Genomic DNA, 24,561 nt, shown 5'->3' on the forward strand with positions numbered 1-24,561 from the left:
ACTACCCCTCTAACAACAGCCCACGAGCGCTATATGTCGTCATGTCGCGTACGCTAGCTGTCCACACTGCATCCGTTAAGTATTTCATCCTTTGCTCTGTGAATTGCTTTTGTATTAAAGGTGGACACGAGGATGTGTGTTGTTTTGTCCCGCGAGTGACAGAGAGGGAAACAGAAACGCAGTGTCGTGGGTAAATAGTAGCCTACTTAATTTTAGCATTAACAAATTGGAATATAATTTGAAAATTTAAAATGATAAAGCATGCAAATTCAAATGGTATTATAGAGGAATATCTGCAGCTCTAGTGCTGAATATTTAACTTTGAAGTGTTCAAATGTTTCCATTTTTTTTATGTTCAATTTCAATCAGGATAGGTAAGGAGAATTCTACCAGTGCTAAATAGGTTATACATACTGTTTGCATAGGTGATGTGCTGTTGGTAGACGGTGAAGAATATAGAGTGTCTGACAGCGTTCAAGGATCTAAAGATCTAAATATTTGTGGCAATGTGCCCCTGGCATGCAAACAAAACTATTATAAGAAGTTGAAACTGGAACCACTTGGTGTCCAGTGTCCTCAGTCCTGGAATAGCAGATCTACAGCTGTGTCTGTTGTTGGGGCGTTTGCTGCTTTGCTAGAGATATCAGACAGGTTTCATTCACGCATTCACAGCTTGGTTGTGATCACACCTGCTCTGTATGGCTATACAATCTCACTACAAGAAGTTAAAAACTTCTCACACATTTCAAATCCAGTTATTTTGGTGTATTTTTCCATTTAAGGGATTTTCTTCCTTATTTTTTTTTAAATATTGGTAAAAGTGACATAAGTGTCACTACTTTACTGATGATAATGATGGAATTATTGGAAAAATTACCTAATTTAAAATTGGCCAAATGAGTAAATATAATATGTGTGATTTTGAAGCAGCAAAATGGAAAACAATGACCCCGTTCTAACTTCTACTATGGCTTGTCGAACACAGCAGTGACCTTCTAGTGTGACATTAATCAGTTTCAAACCATGTCAGCACCAGATCCATTAACACCTTACATAAAAAGTTAACACACACACACACACACACACACACACACACACACACCAAACACATAGCGGGGTGCTCTCTCACAAACCTCTATACCCACTTACATATGTAAGGATAAATATTGGGTTTTATAATATTACAAATTGTGCAACATATCAATTTGATATACATTTTTATTATACAAAAGTAGGTATTTTAAAATTAATTTCATTCTATATCTTTCAGAAAAATGTACCTCAGTTTATCAAGTTCTTCATGCTTGCTTTAATCCCCAAAGTGATGAACAGTAATGCATGTGCAACCTCACATTTTCTAAAATCAACCAGGTTAAGCATTGCCTCCTCATAGAACAGATATTCCTGTCTACATGAAGATACAAATATTATACTTCCAATGTGGCAAAAGCTTTCCTCACCATATCAGACTATCAGTAAATCTCCTGTCGGGTATCCCTCTCACATCCTGAAATGTCCCTTTCAGTAGGCATTGGGTGACTGGTGTACAGACAGTGTGAAAGGAGATCCCAGTAAAGTGCGTCAGCAATAGGAACTCGCTGGTATTTACTAATAAACACCTGCCGTTTGCAAAAAGAAAAAAAAGTTAACTGTCTTCAATGCAAGAGGACTTTGTATACTAGCTAGTAATGTTGACAAATAAAAAGGGTTGTAGACTTGACAAATAAAAAGGGTTTTAAACTTTAAAGTTTCAAGTATTTGTGTGATACAGGAAGCTTGAGTCTATATTTAAAGTTGTTTCGTAGCTGTGGTTTTGACTCTAGACCCACAGCAAATATATGATAATTTTCCATTTGTGGATCCATCTGTGTTTTCATATCTGTAGCTGCTATTATGCCTGATCGTCAGCTTGCTGTCACTTTCCATAGATATGTGTCATACAAGTCTGTGTCAGCAGCTCAGTGCAGCACGTGCAGCAGCACAGCCATATACTGTACAACTGAATTAAACATATACAGAATCATAAAAAAAGAAAGAAATTACTTTGGGGAGCATTTTATATTATTACTTTTATTATAAGATAAATGTTACATTTTATAGAAACTCTATTCAATGTTATGTTGTAGTGTGTGATATATGAGATCGAGTATTTAAGACTTGTGTCTTCACCTTGTCAGTGATTAAGAAGCAACTTAGGGAATTTATCTGATGACATTTGGCACATCCACTCTTCATTTTAGGAACTTCTCCCTGTCCAAAGTCACTCCTCACTCCGCTAACTTGTATCTACTTTTGGACCCATTCAAAATCTAACCATCATCCTCAGTGTTTTCTACTTGTGGCTCTAAATAAATGTTCTTTATCAAGCAGAATTATCCAGTTATTAAGTATACTTCACTGCTCTCACCTGGATCTGAAATATGACACCAGCCTCACTCCCCTCACAGGCCACATGGGCCAACATAGCATCGTCATGTGAACTTATTCTGCTCTCAGCATTGCGTTGTTGCTTGTAGGGGATGCACACTGGCTTTTGTGTGTAGTTGCCATGGTTCACTGAATCTTGTGATGTAACCATTGGATTTCTTAGAAGCTCACTGAAAATTGGTGGAAGTGAGGAACTTTGCAGTGTGGTGTGAGTGCGGGATCCCTGTGGGCATATCGGTATTGTTGGCCGTCTGTCAGGAAGTCTCATCCATCAGCTTGACAGCCTGACTGCACATATTTACAGCAAAAACCCTCTGACTGGATTTAACTGGTTTTCATGCATTTTTATGTCAGTGTCTATTTACCAAACCTCATATAGGACCGAGACCCTGAAAATAAATCAGAATTTAAGCTTTTAAAGACTCTGTAAACCAGCTTTCCAGATTTGCCATTTTCAAATTAATTTGCTATCATCTAATGACGATTTAGCTTTGAGATTATGACAATGGTTGAGATCCAGGTATCATGTGTAGCTGTTGATTGGCTATATAAAGGCAAATGTGAAATATTAACTGAAGACTTCTTCATTAGTCTCATACTTGAGACTCTCCACCAATAAGGAGCGCAGATGCCTCTTGGATAAGTGACCAAATGTCTCAAAGATCTTGCTTCAGACTTTGAGTTAGAAAGTTCTGAATGGTCACTTCATACTTTATTTCAGACCCATAGGTCCATATCATATGCAACCATTTTTATAAGCTTTAGCTGACAAGTTAAAACTTTATTTGAAAGTTATTTTTCTTTTGTCTTCATGTGAAGAGATTGTGATACATTTTTTTTGACATACTGCTGACATAAAATATTTTTAAAAAATGAACTTGCAGAGGTTACTAGTTTTGATTAAGTGAACTGAATTGGTGTACGTGAAAACCGAAGACTGTCATAATTAATGTTTTACATTTTTTTACAGCTCTATTCATGCCTTAGTTTATAACCTGAAGTATTACAGCTCTATCTTTACTTCATCACCATATTCTCTGATGAATTGATCATACACCAAGCATCTCTAAGCCGAGCTTATCCAACAAAGACTTAAGGTCTCGACCACCTCACAGTTTGTGAACTGAGGTATTCTAAGAATGTCTAGCAGTCATCTTAAAGCCGATGGTTTAAGACTAAACAAAAGATTTAATGATTTATTGTTGGGCTTTTTGTGCCTTCATTTGAGAGATAGGACAGTGAATAGAGTTGGAAATCAGGGAGACAGAGAGTGGGGAATGACATGCGGGAAAGGAGCTACAGGTTGGATTTGAACCTGGTCCGCCCGCTTGGAAGACTACAGCTTCCATACATGGGGCGCGCGCACTAACCACTGCGCCACCAGCACCCCGACTAAACCAAAGATTTGAGAAACTATTAAACATAGGTCTCAGATCCTCCTCAACTATTAAATAATCAATCCCAAACTTCCACTCTGAAGCAGTTTTCAAGACTTTGTTCCCGCCCTTTTATCCAGCATATATAAACTTGTTTAACTGTAACTCTAGTTTCTAAGATTTAGTGCAATATTTAGTTGGAATTGAGAAAGTGTTGTTGCATGTCAGAGAGAGATTTTGGGAAACGCAAGAGGGGCAAAGGGACAAGAGGGACTCACCAAAAATGTCTGGACCCAAAATTGAGGTATTGCCAAGCGTCTGCTACGTCAGACTTCTTTTGTTCTTGTATTTTCAAAACTTTTGAAAAGTGGAGCATGTCTGTGTTGACCAACTTGTCATTGGTAGATTTCCGTTCGTCCCAGAGGGATCAGGACTTTTCTGAGCACCCCTACAAAGCTTCTCCTTATCCTTTCAGTAAGGTAGTGGGTAAGCAGGATTTCCGCTTTCTCAATTCAAAGCAGTAGTGACGGCACACATTATTTTAATACGCTTGCCAGACTGTGTAACACCAGTTAAGAAGTTTGGGGGGAAAAACATTCAGCCTTGAGTCTCTAAAAGAATTTGGAAGTGTTTGTGGTAATTACACCTGCGCCTTGAAAAACGAAGAAGGAAAACATTCACTTCATGTCCAACTTTGACCTATTTGGATTCCTGCTTGACTTGAAACCTAAACCTTTTGTTATGAACTTGTTGATGTGCTGTCCAAAGTCGTTTGTCTTCTCCTCTACAGTCCTGCCCCTTACTATAAGCCCCATGGCTGCACGTCACGTACCAAAGCACACCTGAGACCCAAACATTCACATAATGTTTGCTCAACAACTCCTTTTTCCAGGTTTTGTAATGATGTCATATCACAGACCAAAACATATCTGAGAACCATGAATTCACACATTGTTCTTTTTTTCTAGTTTTCTAACAACTGAGACCGCTTTACAGCCTCGGATCAGACCGTGTTTATCAGGCTGTGTTTTCTACTGCTGTTATTGAAAATAGGGAAACTTTGGTAACAGTAAAAACGCAATCAAATTTAAATTTGATTTCATATTTTCAGAATTTGTAGTGATAATTTAGAAGATTTAATAAAGAAGCTATTTTAAGCTTAAAGCTTAAATTTTAAGTTTTTCTTTAAATAATCTGCTGATTATTTACTTGACATTCATTTTTATTGTGTTCTATAAAATGTGTGAAAGCTATCACACATCCCATCATGATTTCTGAAAACTTAACTTGATTTGTCTGCCCCACATTATATAAAGAAACAAAGATATCCATTCTACAGTTTTTTTTAATTAGAAAAAGTAAATTAAATTATCAAAATAGTAGCCGACTATTTTTCCCCGAATGGTTTGTTGGATCTTTCTCCGAGTCCGTCTGAAGCAGTTAGTCAAACTGTTCTGAAAAACAAACGTAAACCTTGTCATTCACTATGTAATAAACATTCAACTGAGCAGGTGGAATGCTTTACCTGGTTGTCAACATTTTTTAACTTGAACCTTCTGTCCAAATCTGTTGCATAATTCTAAGATGAGAACACCTGTAGACTAGAGTGATTTCGGTTGGGTCTGCTTGTGACAACAGACGGGTCCAAAGAGGGGCTTAAAGTCCAAATATTTTAACTAGACATTTGTAACATAGATATTGAAAAAGAATATTTCACAAATATTTCCTACACATACCTAACAAAGCTCCACACATCATTCAGTATGTGTGTGTGCCTGCATGTGTACTGGCTGAACTGCAACGTGTGCTGTGTGAATTGAAAGAACAAAATGTGCACTTACTTTTAGGAACTATACCTTCAGTGTTTGGCCTGGACACAGTGCTCTGTAACAGAGTTTGGCAAAGTTTACAGCAACAGACTACAGCAGCTGTTACCTGCATGAGAGCAGACAGAGTGAGAGCGAACATAGAAAAGACGACGCAGCTCTTGAAAAATAAATTCTTATAAATTTTTTTGGATTTCATACAGAATTTTTTTTTTCTGTGTTTAGTCAAGTGGGGACTCTGTACACTGTGAAACATTGTGTGGTGAGACCCACAGTGCTCCCACAGGAGTGGGGCTTCATTATAATGGAAATAATAGACATTTTAATTTCTGAATGGATATTGAATTGAAAAAAAAAAATTACAATGCATTGATGAAATTATTTCTTTACTAAGCCCTACTCTAAAAACACTTGTATCTCTTCTAATATAACATAAATAGATTCTTGCAAAAACAAAATCTAAAATCTATGGATTTGACCAAACAATATAAATCTATTCAGTTTTTGGTTTAAATGTAAATTTGGCATTTTCATTACATACATTTGAAATTAAAGTCAGTATCCAGTAAACTTTGATTTAACACTAAGCTGTTTTTTAGAAGGTCTACCAGTTGAGGATTTGGCTGCAGTGATTTTCTGCCTGCTTTGACCTAAGAGAAAATAGATTACGTTTTTCAGCGCTGCCAGGCAAGGTTGTGTGATTATGAAATTTTCAGCAAGTTAAGTGCCAGGATATGAAAATGTTAAGCAACCACAACATTCAGTACCAACACTGAGTTCCTCTTAACGTTGCATAATATCATCATGAGCTTCTGGCGTACATCCAGTGGCAGCAGCCAGCCTATATTCTAGAGCAGCACACATTTCTGTCCTGGTTCATAATAATTACCAGAGACAAGTCCCACAAAGGCAGTGATCTGTAGCTCTGCATGGCTATTATTCTGCAGACAAAAGCCTGCAGCCTTATGCTCCTATTTTCACCCCCCAGTGACATGTAGTGATGTGTGTGTGTGTGTGTGTGTGTGTGTGTGTGTGTGTGTGTGTGTGTGTGTGTGTGTGTGTGTGTGTGTGTGTGTGTGTGTGTGTGTGTGTGTGTGTGTGTGTGTGTGTGTGTGTGTGTGTGTGTGTGTGTGTGTGTGTGTGTGTGTGTTTGTGAGAGGCGGGGGCTATGCATTTATGTCATAACACCTCATAACCACATGCTTCAAGTTCATTAATAACAGGTGTTTGTTTTTATATTTCAGCTCCCAAGAAGAAGATAGACCAATATCTCCTTTCTACATCAGGTAGGCCTCTTTTCTTTTGAGGAAGCTTTCAGTGCCGAGTGAGTGTGTTGTTTTGGACTGGATGTGTGGGGGAAGTGACTGCTTGCGCCCTTAGTGCATTATTAATGGGAACAATGAAACCACCAGTTAGAGGGAAAGCAGGACAGCATGCACATGCAACAGTTTGCTCACCAATGTTTGGGAATTGTGGCAGAGGCATGCGCAGCATGTTTCAGACACACCACTTCAGCAAAATAATGTGTCTTGATAAAGACTGTGTTTCCCAGGGATGTTGTAGTTACATTTATGAACAGTGTAACAGTTGCTGTGGCAACATATATGTTCCGTTAATGGATGTCCCACTGATTGTATACATTTAGCTGCTACACCCGCAGCCCACACAGTGAAGTGTTGTGTGAGTCACAGGCAGCTCAAGACGGTGGGCTTCATTTTAAATAGAAGTTACAATCATGGGGCTGGTCATGTAGACTAAAGGTAACCTATAACATCATTAGAAATTGTTGATGACAGATAAGAAACACAATTGCAACCCAGACGTGAAAAGAGCCACACAGTGTAAGGCCCTAAGACCTGTAGGATGTATTTCTGGATTACTTTCGATGCATTTTCTCCATGTAAAACATTTCTAACTAAAACATTGAAACTTCTTTAACTTTTTGTACATTCTGAATTAAACTTGCAGCGAAAACATACGTCCTTTAAATTCCTTTATACAGAAAATAAAACGTCTGTAGCCTTTGCAGTTTTATAACAAAAAAAGAACAGAAACATGTTTTTATCAACGATGACTAAGACATCTTGTCTCTTATAATCGAATAAAACAAAAAACCTTTTTATTCCATGACAGACGGTCACAGGTCAAAGGAGTGGTGCATTAATCCAAGTCTTTGCCACGTGGTCATTAATAGAGTCAGCTATGTACAGAATGTGTAGAGTTTAATACATAACTATAACCTATTTTACTGGGGGATGGGATATGTAATCTCTTTGTATTTATTACATAATCTCGGCACTGAGCCCACTTGTGTAGTAAACTGGAGAGAACATTTGCAAAACTACTACTACTATTTGCAGATCAAGAGTCCCTTTTAAAACATGTATGTGTCTTAAATTAATTATAAAGCATGTATATGCCCCAAGGTTTGACAGAGAAGGGGAGTGACAATAGTGAGTGTGGATAACCAAAAGTCAAAAGGTGAGGAACACCTGTACAACAAATAGTTGTAATGTAATATAATTAACCATATAATTGATGCTGCATTTGACACTATTATATATTGAAACATGTATTAACTAATTTATTGGAGTAAAAAAAAAACAGATGAACTGAGTAAATGATAAAGCAGTTCTAAATGGTAGCACTAGTTAACCTCACTCTGAGATGATGGTTAACTTATCCAATTCCTTTAACTTATCCTTCTCACACTCTGCATTGATGACTAACTCCATGGCCTACTTGTACTTTGTCACATACGCACACTTACAATATAGATTTTCCCTATCTCTGTTGATGTTGTTACGCCTCACTCTAGGGTGGCCTTATGGTGCTACGACTATCCACAATTTGACCCAAAAAACCCCATAAGACACCTTAACAAAGTCAACACAATGGGATTTTAACAAGACATAAATAACTACATGATTAAACATAGATCAACAAAACACAGCAACACACAATCCCTGACTGAGAAGCAACAGGCAGCAGTCCCCACTCCAAAAGCCTCCCGGACTCCTGAGCTCAGCACTGGGCTGAGGCCAGGTGAACCTCGTTGAGCAATCAGTAGCCTCACCTGGACAGAGATGGAGATAACACAAGGGGGGGAGAGAGAAACAGCACACGGAACAACATACAGACATAACAATGTCTACTTGTATACTTAGGCTTTCATGCTGCCACATGGGAGCTTAATCTCAGCCCAGTCAAAAAGGATAATAAATCAACATATTTTCTTCTGTGTGAGTCGACCACAGACTCTAAAGGTCCTGGCTAATATCTGAGAGTGGTGTAACACTGGATTACCTGAATGGACGCCCCAGGGTACACAATGTGGGGAATTTAACTGGTATAAGCCTAAGCCGTGGAAGCTTTGGAGTTGTTTCCTCCTTGATTATTATGCTTTTCAGAGAACTTAAAACACCAAAACAGAACCTTAATACAGAAACATATGATTTTACTTTTACTTTTTTTTTTTTTGTCTTGCAATTTTCTTAAAGAAATATGTTGGAAACAATAACCTCGCTTACTCACATCACAAGGCCAAGATCTCTCCCCCTGTCTGACAGAGCAGAGCAATGGATTCTATAAATCTGCGCTGCCATTCAGATCAACATCCAGCGGATTTTCTTGGCACTGACACAGATAGGAGAGAAAATGCCTTAACCATCCAACCATTTGTTTATTTTTCAATACTGCTCTCAGTTCATTCTCCAATTTGGCATTGACACACACTGCCTTGTAGCCAACATAGCCAAGGCCAACTGGAATAGATCTTTACCCATGAGTATTTTTTCAAGATTTGTCTTTCTCCTTTAGGGGGTAAAGTTCTCGCAGTCATCAAGTTAAACAAACATCATTATGAAAGATTATGTCGCTGTAAATAACTGTAGAGATTAATATTTCTAGACTTTATAACATGTCTTTACAGCTGACAGATGACATCACACAATCATTGTGAGGCAAGATTACCAGCAGATCACTTCCTGTTTGACCTTTAGACTCATGTTGGCATATGATTCTACATTTTTTAGAATATGATTATTTAAGAAAGTATTGTAAGCTTAGCTCCCTTATAGTGTTCTGATGGTGATGTTCTCATTATGTGTCTGATGCAAGGTTTCAATCCGTTTTGCATTATGGTCTCTTTTAAGCCTGTCTAATACCTGAAGAGGTGAAAAGTATTTTTTTCCAGCCAGTGATATTATATCCTCTGGCAGTTTACCGTACAGTCACACTTTGTCCACACTGTGCCAGGCCGAAGTTTATTTGGGATGAGGATTGCAGCAACTCAATATTTCATTTCTTATTTCAGTCAGGCACGCTCAGCTGTTTACTTCATTATCAGCCTAAATGCGGCACATGTGGAAATATAAAAGTGCTGATTTCCCATAAGGGATTTCCTATAAGATGGTACATTTTTCCTGACGTACAGGAAATCATTAAATGAAAGCCATTCCAGTATACCTTATAAGGAAATAACTAGGGGTAATGAATCACAGGTAAACATAGCTTTGTTTTCATTGGTCAAATGCAAAGGTAGTGAGCCACCATCATGAATCATCACAGTATCAGTGCTAAAATGATACCATAGATCACGTTACGCTGGATTGGGTAGGCTATTCACATTTTTCCAGGGATCATAGCCACCTTACCCTGGCAAAGTTATATAGTCCAACCTCTCATCACCTTTATATCAAATCCATCAGCATCACACATGACATCCTAGACAGTTGAGAACACAGAAACGTCATATTTCAGGCTTTAGTGTGTCCTCTGCACTTGATGAATTACACCTTTGACTTCTGCAGGCATTTAGGTCAAAGCACAAGTAAACATTAGTAAGCCATTAAACTGCTTCCTGATGTTTTAACCTGTTGTATTAAGAGCCAAGTCTATTATTAGGTAGAGCTTGGGTTATATTTTTCCTGCCTTGGCCAGAAACGATCCACTAGTTTATTATTTATCCCCTTTGCTGACATCACTGTCACTTCTCTGTCTGTATGTACTGTTTGTCAAAATACATGAAAGGTAATTCCATTCACGAGCTGACAATAAAAATCATAAAGTATTTACAACCTCATCTTTATGTCCTGCACGTGATAATGATCATCTTGTTATCACACAGTAGGATGTGCTACCTTTTCATCTGATATAAATAAAGGAGAGTAAGCAAAATAAAAAAAAAAGGTATTCAAATCTAATTTAAAGATCTATTTTTGGGCTTTTTTGTGCCTTTAATGGATAGATAGGACAGTGGATAGAGTCGGAAATCAGGGAGAGAGAGTGGGGAATGACATGCGGGAAAGAAGCCACGGGTGGGAGGTGAACCCGGGCCGCCCACTTGAGACGACAGCCTCCATACATGGGGCGCGCGCACTAACCACTGCGCCACCAGTGCCCCAATTCAAATCTAATTTAGGTTAAACCTACAAATACGGCACTGACAAGAAATAATCTCAAAATTAAATGTGTACTGTTAAATGTTACTTATATTTATATTATTCTATCATCAAATCAACTTACTGATCTGATATCAAATAACCATATCAATTTACGTTGTTTTACTGAACTGGGCTGAAAACTGACCTTTTAATCGAAATGTAGACCTCAGCAACGATCAAATAATAATCCTAAGTGACTTTAATATTCATGTGGATGTTGATAATGATAGCCTGGACTCAATCAGCTTCACCCAGGGTGTAAATAAACTACTCATAGCTTTAACCACACCCTGGACCTTGTTCTAATGACCTTGCAGCTGAAAACTTAATAGTCTTTCCAGAAAATTCTTTCCTTTATCATTTTTTGATAACAATTAACTTCCTCCTACCAGACTTAACAAAAACATGCTCTCTTGAAGTTTGACTGATAGTGCTGTAGCTAAGTTTAAGGGAGTAATTCCTGCTGCTTTTAATTCAGCATCACATTTCAACACAAATCTTTTTTTTTTTTATTAACATGAGTCACGCTCAGCTGGATCATTGTGTTGATAGTGCTGTAGATTCACTGAGAGCTACTCTTGATTCAGTTGCCTCCATGACGACTTATTCCTTTAGCCCTCAGCAGTAATGATTTCATGAGCTTTTTTAATGATAAAATCCTAAAAATGAGAGACAATTAGTAACCTCCTGTCCTTAACTGATGTGGACTCATCTTCAAACTTTGTGACGTCCGAAACAGCTCTTAAAACTGATATTTACTTAGACTGTTTCCCTCCTATTGAGCTTTCCATACTGAATTCAATTATTTCTTGGTCTAAACCGCCAACCAGTCATTTAAACAAAATACAACTAAGTTGCTTGAGGATGTCGTTCCCTTGGTAAGCACCTCTAAACTTGATTGATCAATATATACTTATTGGCAGGCTATAAACCTCAGTCATTTAAATTAGCAATAATTAAACCTTTCCTTAGTTCCACAAGGTTCTGTGCTTGGACCAATTCTTTATACCTTATATATGCTTCTGGTAGGTAATATTATGAGGAAACCCTCCATATATTTTCATTGCTATGCAGATGATACTTAATTATACATATCAATGAAGCCAGATGACATCAATCAGTTATATAAACTAAAAGTATGCCTTAAAGACATTAGCTGACCAGCCATTTTCTACTTGACTCAGACAGGACTGAAGTTTTTGTGCTTGGCACTAAGCACCTCAGAGAGACTTTCTAATTATATATGTGTCCTAGATAGCATCAGGCTGGCATCCAACACTACTTTTAGGAATCTGGGAGTTCTGTTTGATCAGCAAATGTCCTTCAACTTTAACATAAAACACATTTCAAGGAGAGCCTATTTTCACAACACACCTAGTTTATGCATTTGTTACCTCTAGATTGCATATAGTTGTCTTTTATCAGGCTGCCCTAGTAAGTTTAGAAAGAATCTTTGGCTGGTTCAAAATGCTGCAGCTCAGAACTAGGAAAAGTGATCACATTTCATGACCTTGACAGAAACCAACTTTACCAGAATTCAAATGTTTCAATAATTATTTTACAAATTAAGGTCCAAGTTAAACATTTATTAAAAAAAGTAGCACCAATAATTAACAATAAACAGATTAGCGGACGTGTGCCGAGCTCTGATTAGACTGATCAGTCTTCTATCATTCTTAGTTGTTACTTTTACCATTAATTCTGGTATTGTAGCCATAAATCTATTTTAATCATTGTTGTTACAGTTACTTTCTTGTCTCTATCCAGTTATTTCTTTCTGCATCTCCATCTATTCTACTTTGCAAGCCCAACACAGTTACAGATAGCTGTTCAACATGAGTCTCGTTCTGCTCAAGGATTCTGCCTGCCTAAAGTTACTCCTTGCCGCTTTGCTTAACGTTACAAAATGTTGTGTCTTTGTAAATAATATTAACAGAGTACGGTCTAGACCTGCTCTTTTTTTTGTAAAGTGTTTTGAGATAACATTTGTTGTGAATTGGTGCTATACAAATAAAGATTGATTCTTTATCCTTGCATACAGCTTTGTAAGGTCAACACCATCGAACACAGGTTTACCACAGTCACCTTCACCATGTACCAACACTCCATCATTGTCTTTCCCTTTATCGGTGCATCGTATGAGCCTCCAAGCTGTGCTTTACTGTCAACATCACTGTTTATGGAAGATATTTTTCAGGTCACCATTAAACATGGTGAGGTAACTATAATCAAGGAAAAACAGACATGACGCATTTCAGTTTGTGAATGCTCAAAGGCCTTGTCAGGAACTATTGATTGGTGAAAGAATGACAAAAAAAGATATTGAACCGTCCAATTTTAGTCTGGTGAATGAAATCCTCTTTTACAAAGAAGTCAATAACTTTGCTTTATGAGTTACTTCTTCAATCAGTATAGCGCTTGATTTGGATGAAGTATAGTTTTCAGCTTTAATAACAAACCCACTGTTTGGTTCAAATGTAACTATGTCTTTAAGGCTGCTGTCTTACTCTAATGGTGATAATAATTCAATGTATTTATATCTAGATATGAATCTATTAAATGTAAGAGAGACAACCGTGTAAAAATAATACTTACACATATCGCCGCTTAGTACTGTATCTTCAGATCACAAGCCTGCGTGGCTGAAGACCTCCTCACTGTAGGACTTGGTGGTAGTCATAGAAGCTGTCCGCTTTGCTCTCAGAGGACCTACTTATGCTCTGAATACTGCTGAAGTTAACACTCACTCATGCACACTAGATGCCTTGATCACCTAGGGCCAGATCCAGAGCCTGGGGGATGTTCAGCGTTGCTCAGTGACCTGTTGTGACCACCTGTTTCTGGGGCATTAACTCACCTTCCCCTCTTGTTATTCTTACAGTAACCACCTCTCTCCTCACCACCGCAGACCAGATGTGGTAAAGTAAGTAGTCTTTATCACTGTCACAAAGGATTTCTCTAATTGTGAGACTTTTATTGAACCATAAAAGTTGCACATTTCTGACCCAACTGCTACTCTAATATTCTTCTTATTTTTTAAGTTTTCTGGAGAGGACAATTCAATCAGCAGTGGAGGAGCACCTCTTCGGTGTAAATAGTTTAACGGATCAGCATTTAGGCAACTGTGAGTTGACCTCGAGCCCACTGTCTCCAAGGTTGACACCAACTGCCCGACAGAGACGTCGACACCAAAGGGAGCAACAAGAGGAGGGGCTGGGACACAAAGACAGAAACAGGTACAATGAGTCTGTCATCACAGTGTCATTGGTAGTGCATGGTTCTAGCAGATAATTAGTTCCTGTTGTCCATGGATGCAACACTTAAGAACTTTCTAATAATCCTCTGAGTTCTACTCACTTTTTTCAGTAAATGTGTCCTTGAAGTCTTATTTTCATACAATAATTGTAAAGTGTACACATTTTCCATTCATTAAGTGAAAGCCCTTGCTTTGGCAGACAGATAATAGTATGTTTAGCTTGCTGGTGGTGACTTTGGAGATGCTGTTTCATTGTTGATCTATGTACAGTATATATGCATCCCTTATTTATGTTGATAGAGGTGATGTTATTGTATACTCATACTCACCTCACATTACTCTCTAATGACCATCACAGCACTTTAGTTGTGCCCTGCAGAACCTCAATAAATTTAACAATTTATATCCAATGTTACCCAAGGTCAAATGTTCTGTTTTAGAAGGTTTTGTTTTAGGCAGATAATGGACACTTAAGCAATGGATTATTGTCTGATGTTGTCCCCTTGGCTGAATATTTTTTGCAGTGTAGCATTCACGTCTTGTGCTCGACTGGTAAAGCACAATAAAATGCCTTTCATTACTATTAGTGCTTCGGTGAAATACTACTACTACCTCCAGTTGTTTTTCTGTTAACAGCAGACAATCATGAGGTTTCATTCTGCAAAGGAGCTACTCTACTGAGACACAGTACAGTCATATCAGCTGGGGTCATCTCAGTAAGAAGCTAATCTCTGTTGCTGGAGAGTCTGTTTGCTCTGTGACACATGGATTAAAGGAGTGCATTAGTCCAAAGACTTCAGAAATGCCAGTAAGAGTGTGGACAGTAAATAGATGGTAAATAGAATTACCACAAAAGCTAAACAGCTCATTGGCTGCAAGAGAAGGTATAAGCTAATAAAGTATCAGGAGGGCCCTGGCTTTTAGATTTCTGATATTTCAACCAATGCCAAGCCAATACAGATAAACCAGAGGGGCAGCAGTTAAAGTGAGATGGATAGCAGATCAGATTTTTCCCAACTGCTCTCTTTTACATCTGAGAACAGAGTTGCATCAGTCAGAGGCACGAACAAGGAGAACATCCCGTCAAGCAGTAGAAGCAGTTCGTTCAGCGTGGGTGAGGATACAGACACCAGTGTGGACTCACAGGGAGGCCAGAGAGGTCACGCTGAGCGAACCCCTAAACCAAGGAAAAAACAAAGCCCAACATTGGTGCAGCTCACTGACAACCAGGACGCCCACACAGTGAGTCATCGTGCTTCTTATTTGTGATTTCTCACATTCTTGGCTCAGATGAATCTCGCCCAGTCTTCTCTGTTATTATTTGCTCTGCTTCTCTCTCTACTTTATCCCTGCTCTCGCTAAAACAGTAGATCATCTGAAGAAAGCTATTTTTCTGTTGTTTTTAAAAGCAATATCACGGCTACTTTTGATGGGAGTGAATTCTTATTTCTTGCCAGTGTTATGGACCAGAAATGTCTTATAAACAGTATATAAGGGATGTTATGGCAAATAGCAACACCACTGATCTCCTCTTAAACACCTGCAAATAATTGTTAGTGGCAGTAAACATGAATCACTAAATGCAAACAGCGGCAGTATAGAAGATGACAGGAAGTAGTGCAGCTGCCTAATGGTTCTGATTATGCAGCGGCTTGTAACATGGAGCATGCCAGACTAATTGGTAACCACTTTTTTTCCATGGAGAGTGCAAATGTAAGGGCCAGTTGTGAGTGTACTATTAGCTGCAGCTTTTATCAACTGAAACAAGAGAGCATCTTGTCCTTTCATCTGTTTTCATGTCAGCACTCGAGACCGCATGTTCCAAACTTTAAGTTCAGATAAGTGTTCAGCATTAAGGAAATGATTATGTCTATATCCCCACATTCTGAATATTATTTCAACTAAATGTTCTTTTAACATACGGATACATATTAACAATGCCATAAAAAACACAAGCTGGAGTTTAAAGTCCCAACCGAAATGTATCCTAGCACCGAGTAACAGATCTGGTGACAATGAAAGCCAACACTTAATTCCGACTCAAATACAGATGAACATTTGATTTTGATATTCTTTTGATATTGTATGGTTGCTTTTAGGAAGCATTTACTATTCAATCTATTCTGATCCTTTTGTCAATAAAACAACAAATATAAAAAGGTTTTGAAATAATAAAAAAGTGTTTTCATTTTATAGTAAAGGCATCAAAATCATATCAATCTGTGGTAGATATTAAAGTGTGATTAATCACTAAGTTTATATCCATATAATTAACAACGTTGATGATTAATTTTTTTCAAATGTGTGGAGCTGTTACATCTAGATTAGGGCGCCATAATAAATCCCAATTTCCCTAGTCATTGCAATATGAAAATTCAATATGAACACATTGCAAAGTCTCAATTCAATGCAAAAGTACTATTTTTTAAGGAAACAAACACTAATTTCTTACTTGCAAATTGTACCTGCTGGATGGAGGCCTGGTGATAACAGCCATGCTTTCACATTATTTTGATGCAAATCATGTGATTGTTTTCAGACCAGTGGTCTGACAATACAAGCAAAAAAAGACGTCACTTTTGGTTTGCGGTAGTTATGTTGAGAGTTTAAAGAGTCATACTCGTCATACCTACTCAACAGTGGGGTTGAACAGTGAGAGCTAGAAAAGAGGAGTGTGTGAAAACAGTCAAAGTCGCACCCAGGACGTGAAGCTTACCACGTCGCTATAGTAACATTATCCAGTCCATACAGACTCTATGTTACTGCTGAGTGATTCTTTACACTTTCTAATGTAAGTTTCAGCTGTCGCTCTAAAGGAGTGATGGAAATAGATTTGTCACACTCAAGGAACAGAAGCCTCATGCCAACCTCTTTATGCAACAGTACATATGACACGAGATGCCTTGATGTAAATATGTAATGTATGTAATAGATGGCACAGTCGTGCTTGGCTGGGCGAATGTTGTGCTGAGTGGCTTATAGCAGAGGTTTGACGTAAGCGTGGGTCTGTTGTGACCTTGTTAAGTTGAGCCACTGAGGGGAATTAAGGGCTCTCACAACCTCTGGTGTTTTTATTTATATTCCATCCTTAAGAAGAACATATCTATCCCTGCTTGCAGTGTAGCTTTGAGTATGTCAGTATGGATATGTTGGTCCTTCGGTGGAATATGTACACAACCTGAGCATGAAGTAACAAATCATTTTGCATAGACATTCACGGTTGTTAGGGGATAAATCTTAATAAATTAGGATCCTTTCTCTAATTGACCACTTTTGGGTTAAAATGTTTGGTTTGGAGTAAAATGTCTCAATAACTTTCAGTTGGTAGAAATCTACTCTCTCCTGATTTTGCCCTGTGTGATATACTAATATTTGACTATCATTTCTCAGTTCAAGGAATGTGTTGAGAGACTGGGAACAAACCACATGGAGACATTTCAGAAAGGGTAAGCTCCTCCAACCTCAACTTGATCCCTAATTAAAAAGAACAAAATGTTGTTTTATTACACATGGTGAATTTCCTTCTCTCTCATCCTTTTACACTTTCCTCACAAACAGACAATGTGTAGCACCTGGTCCATGTTTGTTTGTACATTGATAAGCTACCGGCTGCCACTAGGAGCTCTGCATGTTATCTTCAGAGATCAGTTTGGCATACTGTGATGTTTATAACACACATGTTATCTGATAAAGGCAGACAAAGCAAATATAGACCTGTTTGTCTGTCTAAACTGTGTGGAGGAAGACACTATATCTTGCTCTCTTGGGTTGATTAATCTTAAGTTCACATGGTCAGTCAGAGCTTCTTTGCTCAGGTGCTTTCTTTTCTGATTTTTCAGGAATGACATTTCAAGAAAAGATGGCCTCCCCTCTCCTCCTCAGGTATGTTCCAAATTCACAAGTTTTCGTTGCGTTTCTCTTGTCTCTTTGGTTTCAATTTCTGTTTCAGCTATCCTCTTACCTCCTCTTCAGCAGTGTATCTGCTCTGCCATGTGTGCGCCACTGCACAAAAATAGAGTGCCAGATTTTAGGGGAAAAGGGAAGTGCTAAATATTTAATATCAATGCTGTTATGGTACTGACGGAAATGTGTCGTCAGTGCCAAGTTAGAAAAAACGCACACTTCCAAAGCTTCAAATACTGGCTAAGATTGAAAAAAATCTACTTCCATTAATGAGAAAACATATTTCTCCTATCATGAGAAAATGACAGGAACAAGTCTAAACTCTCTGCATTGTAGGACACAAAAGGGCATTAAGGACAAATATCACAGAATTTCATGTCAGGGTAAAAATACATAAATAAATATAAAAGGATTTTAAAAATACAAATTTGACATGAGATGAACTGAAGTCAAGTGCAGTGAGAAAGAAATAATATGATGGTCCTTTAAAAAAGCAGTGGTGAAAAAAAGAAGTAGAATTCCTCTAAAGTGTCTAACAACTGAAGTTGTCCCTGCAGTTCCACAGAAACTTCAAATTTTTACTTTGACCAATTTGAGATAAAAGGGATTTTCCCACCGTTCTTCTTCCAGTAGTAATAAGTCAGCTGATAAAAACGTTGTCTGTATTTTTGATTGCGTTCCCGTGGGCTGTGAGCAGAAGGAAACAAGTAGCCATCTCCATCTGGTCGTCTCCAGATTTAATCTTGACCAGAACTAAAGAATGGCATTATGAAGCTCTGTACCAATATGGTGAATCTCTTTCTAAACAGCCCAGATGGATTTTAGTAACAGCTAAGGCTGCAGCTCTGCACCTTCACCAACACCACCACGCTGGGCCACACTGAGCAGCCATCTGGAGCCAGTGTGTTGCCACAGTCTCTCTGCTCTTCATTACAGCCTTACAACATGAGAAACTGAAAGACATGATGACCTCTTCACCTACACCAGATTTATTTTCTTAAAACATACAGATTAACTTCTGTTTACCTACTGTATTGGTGATTTGACCGAAATGTGTTAATTTACTCTTTAATTTAAGTGCAAGTGAGGTTCTTATATTTTGATTTAAGACAGCTAGTTGAACAAAGTACTGCAAAGCAGATTCATTTCAGAAATAAATGTTATATCTTATAAAAGAATGGGGGGGGGGGGGTGTAGATAATATGGCAGTATTAAATTGCTATCTGCCTTAAAAAAAAGAAAAGTGAAGTTGATAAAGCTAAACAATATGACATCACATTAGACTCATTTGACACATTGTTTACTTTTTTTAAACATAACATCATGTACCTACAACTGTAGATATTTGATCGAAAATGATGGTTTCCTACAGCACTAACATGTCAATCAAATGCATACATAAATACTTCATGAGACTTTTATTCTGAAGGTATGTTGTGTTTGTTAAGTTCATATATTTATATAAGAGTACAGGGAAACACTGACTCTTGCAGAAGCAGTGTCCTGGACACGTGTATGTGTAGCGTGCCGAGGCGAACTTCCAACAGTCCCTGGGTAGGCTTTGATACATGATGAGTGACTTTTTTTTTTCATGATAGTAGTTTGTGTGTGTGATAGAGTGAGTGTGTGTGGCGTGTGTGTGTGTTTGTGCGCGCTTGTGTAAATGTGCTTTACAACACGTAGATGGTGTGGGAGAGCAAAGAACATTTTATACGTGTGTGTTGGTGTGTGTTCAAGGTTGTATTCTTATCTTTGCAAGCGCAGCAAAATCCCCTTTAAATTCCAAATTGTGTTTGTTTGTACACTGTCTGTAAGCCCCCCAAAACACAGCTTAATCATTGTCTAATATAACCCCCCACCCCCCATCCACACACACACACACACACACACACACACACACACACACACACACACACACAGATAAAACACACACAGTAGCTCTGTCTATCTCTCTCTCTCTCTCACACCAGCTGGACCTCACATGATGATGTAATCATGTTGGTAGTGTGTTTGACAGAACTGATGTTCCAGGGAACAGAGTGCAGTGTGTGTGTGTGTGTGTGTGTGTGTGTGTGTGTGTGTGTGTGTGTGTGTGTGTGTGTGTGTGTGTGTGTGTGTGTGTGTGTGTGTGTGTGTGTGTGTGTGTGTGTGTGTGTGTGTGTGTGTGTGTGTGTGTGTGTGTGTGTGTGTGTGTGTGTGTGTGTGTGTGTGTACGGACATTTGAATTAAATGCGAACGCAACAGGATCACAGTAACATCTGTGCTTCTGTTAATCCCCCAATGTTTCTGCTCAGAGCATCTTGAAGTGGGTTAACAATGTCCTCTCCAGTCATCCCTGATAGCAGTGATTCTGATGATTCTTATTATTGATTGCAGAATAACTCAGTTAAAAAAAGCATCATAATCTAATCAGCAAGTCCTTCATCAAACTACCTTTAATGTCTCATTTGCCTTTATAAGGATTTGACAACAAAAGAAGAACTTTTTTTCTATTATGTCACGATGGTTTGTTAAGATGTTCTTCTTTATCAACATCTTTACCTCTGAGACTCCTCACATTACATAACATTTACCCAGAAGACCCTTCTTGATGAAGCCTAATGAGTCCATTCTTTAATTGCATGATTAGCATCAGCTGTGCTGCTCTCACTAAACAAGACAGCACTCAAAGTAGAGCAATTAACAGAAACAAGTATAGAACAAAGAACAAACAAGCTGTTAATTAACCATGAACACGTTTACTTTGATCAAAGACTCACTGGTGAATATAAGGGGCTTTAAAACAAGTGTCATTGTACATAATGATGCTGTATGCATCACTATACATCACTATACTTCAAAGATCATAAATGACATCACAAAATCTCTAAAAATAAATGTAACATTTCTTGGCACTTTGCTTCAGAACAAACACTTTTGAACAAATGGATTTTAGAGGGGATAGTATTACGCAGGGAAGTGCAAAAAACAGTAGACTGAGGAAGAAGATATGCCTGCACACTTGCGTCAAATGCCACAACAAAGTTTTTATTTCTTCACAATCAGAGATCTCGTCAGGTGAAATAAAAAAAATGACCACCTGAAGAAGACCTCTGGTCAAAACATTTTGATTGTGATGGAATAAAAAAACTTGTTGTGGTGTGCGGGCATATCTTCTTCCTCAAAAAAGACATTTAGGTAAAGCACGGGTGGAAATAATAAAAAATAAATTAAGTCCAAATGTCATTTAGCTACTTAAGTTTCATGATCCTGGTATTATTTATGCTGGCACACAGTCACTCTGTCATGACTCACCAAGCGAGCAGAATAACAGAACTAACATACAGTCATAAGGAACACCTGTGCTTTTCCTTCAATGACAGGTGAGAATGTCTGCTGGGAAAAATCTTGGTTTTGTGAGATATTTAACCAGCCAATTTATCATTCAGAGGACATTACTGAATGCTTGTATTCATATTATTTGCAAAATTACAGACTGAACACTGACATGCTCAAGAAATGTGTTCCTTATGTTTGCTTTTGTAATTTTTTGTTCCTCATTTTGACGTGTTACTTCTGTGTTTGATAGATAGCTGATTTGCTTGTTGGGTCTAGAAGGTGATATTACTGAACTTGCCATCATATCAACTTTATAAGCAACTTGATAAGTCCTTGTTTTTTGGGCCTTCTGCAGTTCTCTCCAGCACAAAAACACAAACACACCTGAGACTAGTTATGCTGTTCCACCCTAATCTCACATAAACCTGCCAACAAAAACAACTCCGCCTGATGAACAAAAAAAAAACAAAAAAAACAAAAAACAAGGGTCTGTTGTAACCAGATTCGAGTGCACCCCTTCCTGTAAGCTGTCTGTGGCATTTATGAAGTCTTGTAGCAGTGTGTCTTGATCTGTTTCTCCTAAAAATAGCTTGGTCCCACGCCCAGACAGCAGTAATGGGACCCCACAGGCTTAGCACTAAGTGATCCAGGGGCACGCTCTAAATGAATGACCAGCCAGGTATGCTGTTGCCCCAAATTATTTACATAATACTAGTGTTCCAGTACACCGCTTTAATTATGGAAAAGCACAGAGGAGTTCAACAAAGTTTGGGATAGGAGTAAAGCATGGTGGATGCTAATTATCAGTAGAAGGATATAGAATAAGAATTAAGTGCTCAAAAAGAAAGCTTTCTGTGAGATATCTCTGCCGTGAGCTACGTGTTTGCTTGCAGTAAGACATAGTTGGAGAAAAAAAAATCACTCAGTCAGCGTACGTGTGCTGGCTCACAATCTGCCTGTGTTTTTTTTTTTTTGTCCTCGCCTCACTCCCTCTCCCTCGAACCCCCCTCCCTTCTGCTCTTACTGCTGTGAAACAAACAAGTCCAGAGCAGAGCTAGGGTGGGGAAGATATGCATGTCAGGAAGGAGAGAAAGCAAACCGAACTACTGTGAGAGAGAAGAGAGAAAAAACAAGAGAGGGGAAGAAGGAGGAGGAAGAGAAAGGGAGGTGTGAGGGATTCCAGTGGGTGTAAGACGAGGCGGAGCCCATCCCTTCCAGCCAATGGCTTATGGGCGGATGTTTTGGCCTCAGAGGCAGCCAATGGCGGGCAGGGTGCAGCCCCCTCTATTAGGGCAGGGCCAGTCTGAGGGAGTGTGTGGCTGAACTTAAAGAGTGTGTTCACGGGCTGCCCGACGTCATTGAGCGCTCTTTTCTTTTCTCTCATGGTTGTGCAGACGCTTAGGATGAAGATTCAGGAGTCGCCCATCACTTGTGACATGGGGAGGGTAAGCGGAGAGGTGCGAGGTTCGGATCTGGACTGCGAGAAGACAAGCTGTGAGGATGTGCCCCGACTGGACCTGACAGCACTGACTGAGGAAAACAACTGGGGAGGTGAGTCTACAGGCCAGCCTTGTGTTTTTTTTTAATACTTTTATTTTACTATAACATGGAACTCTTCATTTTTAATAGGTTTTATACGATCTGGAATACACACTTTTTCACTCAAACATGCCCAGACATTGCACTCCCCCTATACCCAACTCTGCACATGGATGTCTCGGTAGCAGCTGCACACCTTCTGCTTCCTCCTCCTCCTCCTCCTCCTCCTCCTCCTGATGCAGCTCCTTCTGCTTCCCCTGTAGGATTTAATAGTAAAAGATCCTCTTAAGTTCTCTAGCCACCTATATCTGGAGGGGAAACTCACACTGGAGACATGTTTGTTTGCTCAGCTCATGAGATAAGGCAGCACTGCAGACAGTGTGTTGTTTTGTTGCTGTTGAATTAAACCACATGGGAACCTTGAGTGCTGTGTGAATCTCTCAAGAGAAAATATGTAAAATAGGTATGCTTGTGAAGTCAAGAGCTCCTCCTTTGCTTTCATATGAAGAGCACACAGTTTGTTTTGACCAGGATTTATCAGTTACTTGTGCAGTTTCTGGCACAGGATTTTCCCAGGTTCAGCAGCTGCTGCAATTCCCAGTAAATATTAATTATTAAATGGCAGGTTGAATGTTGATAACAGTGTAGCAGGCGAGCAGCTGTAGAATTCTTGGCTAAGATTGAAATAGTTCGTGGACCATGGTTGAAATTGTCACACTCGTGCTCCATTTAATAAGTGCCACGGTTGCCCAGTCACTCCAGGAATAGTGATGTTGGAGGGATCTCTCTACATGGATTCATTTGCAGCTTTGCAGTATGCCAGTTTTTTTTTTTTTTTATTGATGCTGGCATATCAGGTGTGATTTTGGATGCAGTGTTTGCAGATATAGTCACGAGTGCTGCACGTTTCGCGTATCTTTCCCTCATGTTTGCTTTTAGACCTTTGAGTTTATAATTGAGGTGTGTGTTTATGCAAGGCTGGCGTTTGGTTAGAAAGGAAATTGTGAACAGCAATGACACTGTGATTGTTTTGTTATGATGTTGCAACACAGCGGAGGTGGGTGGAGGCTTCTGCATTGAGCAGTGAAAGCTGAATGTTTTGCTCTGCTGTATACTGGAATGATAACCAATAGGTTCATTCTCCCAGTGAAGTACAGTTGAAAGGCTTGTTGCAGCACGTTCCACTCCAAACATTGGGCCCGACTTTCATCAGCCACACCAACACTATTTCCTGTTAAATGGGATGGTCGGTGCAAGACCGTTCCATGCCTTTAAACCTGTCAACTTCAACAGGCTCGGGGCATGAGCAGATTATTGCATGTTTTGTGGAGCTCTCTTGTGGCCAAATGTGATACAACAAAAGAAGGTCTTGAGAGTTTGTTATTGTTGATGTGCAGGGTTTGCTGCATGAGTGAAGACATGTCAAATACTTAAGTAATTTAGCAGAGTCAACCAAATGTTGCTTTTGTCTG

The 24,561-nt window shown here is 38.8% G+C and overlaps 1 protein-coding gene across 4 annotated transcripts in view; it reads left to right on the forward strand.

Moving 5' to 3' along the window:
- Positions 1-24,561, forward strand: part of fam13a (family with sequence similarity 13 member A) — a 48,450-nt gene that overhangs the window by 15,160 nt on the left and 8,729 nt on the right. For all 4 annotated transcript variants that reach the window (XM_061057640.1, XM_061057658.1, XM_061057649.1 and 1 more), the window contains exons 8-14: positions 6,874-6,915; positions 13,955-13,996; positions 14,115-14,309; positions 15,373-15,571; positions 17,720-17,775; positions 18,169-18,211; positions 22,945-23,101. In XM_061057640.1, coding sequence (XP_060913623.1) covers positions 6,874-6,915; positions 13,955-13,996; positions 14,115-14,309; positions 15,373-15,571; positions 17,720-17,775; positions 18,169-18,211; positions 22,945-23,101 — 734 coding nt within the window. The remainder of the gene's footprint in view (positions 1-6,873; positions 6,916-13,954; positions 13,997-14,114; positions 14,310-15,372; positions 15,572-17,719; positions 17,776-18,168; positions 18,212-22,944; positions 23,102-24,561) is intronic.

Source organism: Labrus mixtus, chromosome 2 (assembly GCF_963584025.1).
Source record: "Labrus mixtus chromosome 2, fLabMix1.1, whole genome shotgun sequence".
NCBI classification, from domain to species: domain Eukaryota; kingdom Metazoa; phylum Chordata; class Actinopteri; order Labriformes; family Labridae; genus Labrus; species Labrus mixtus.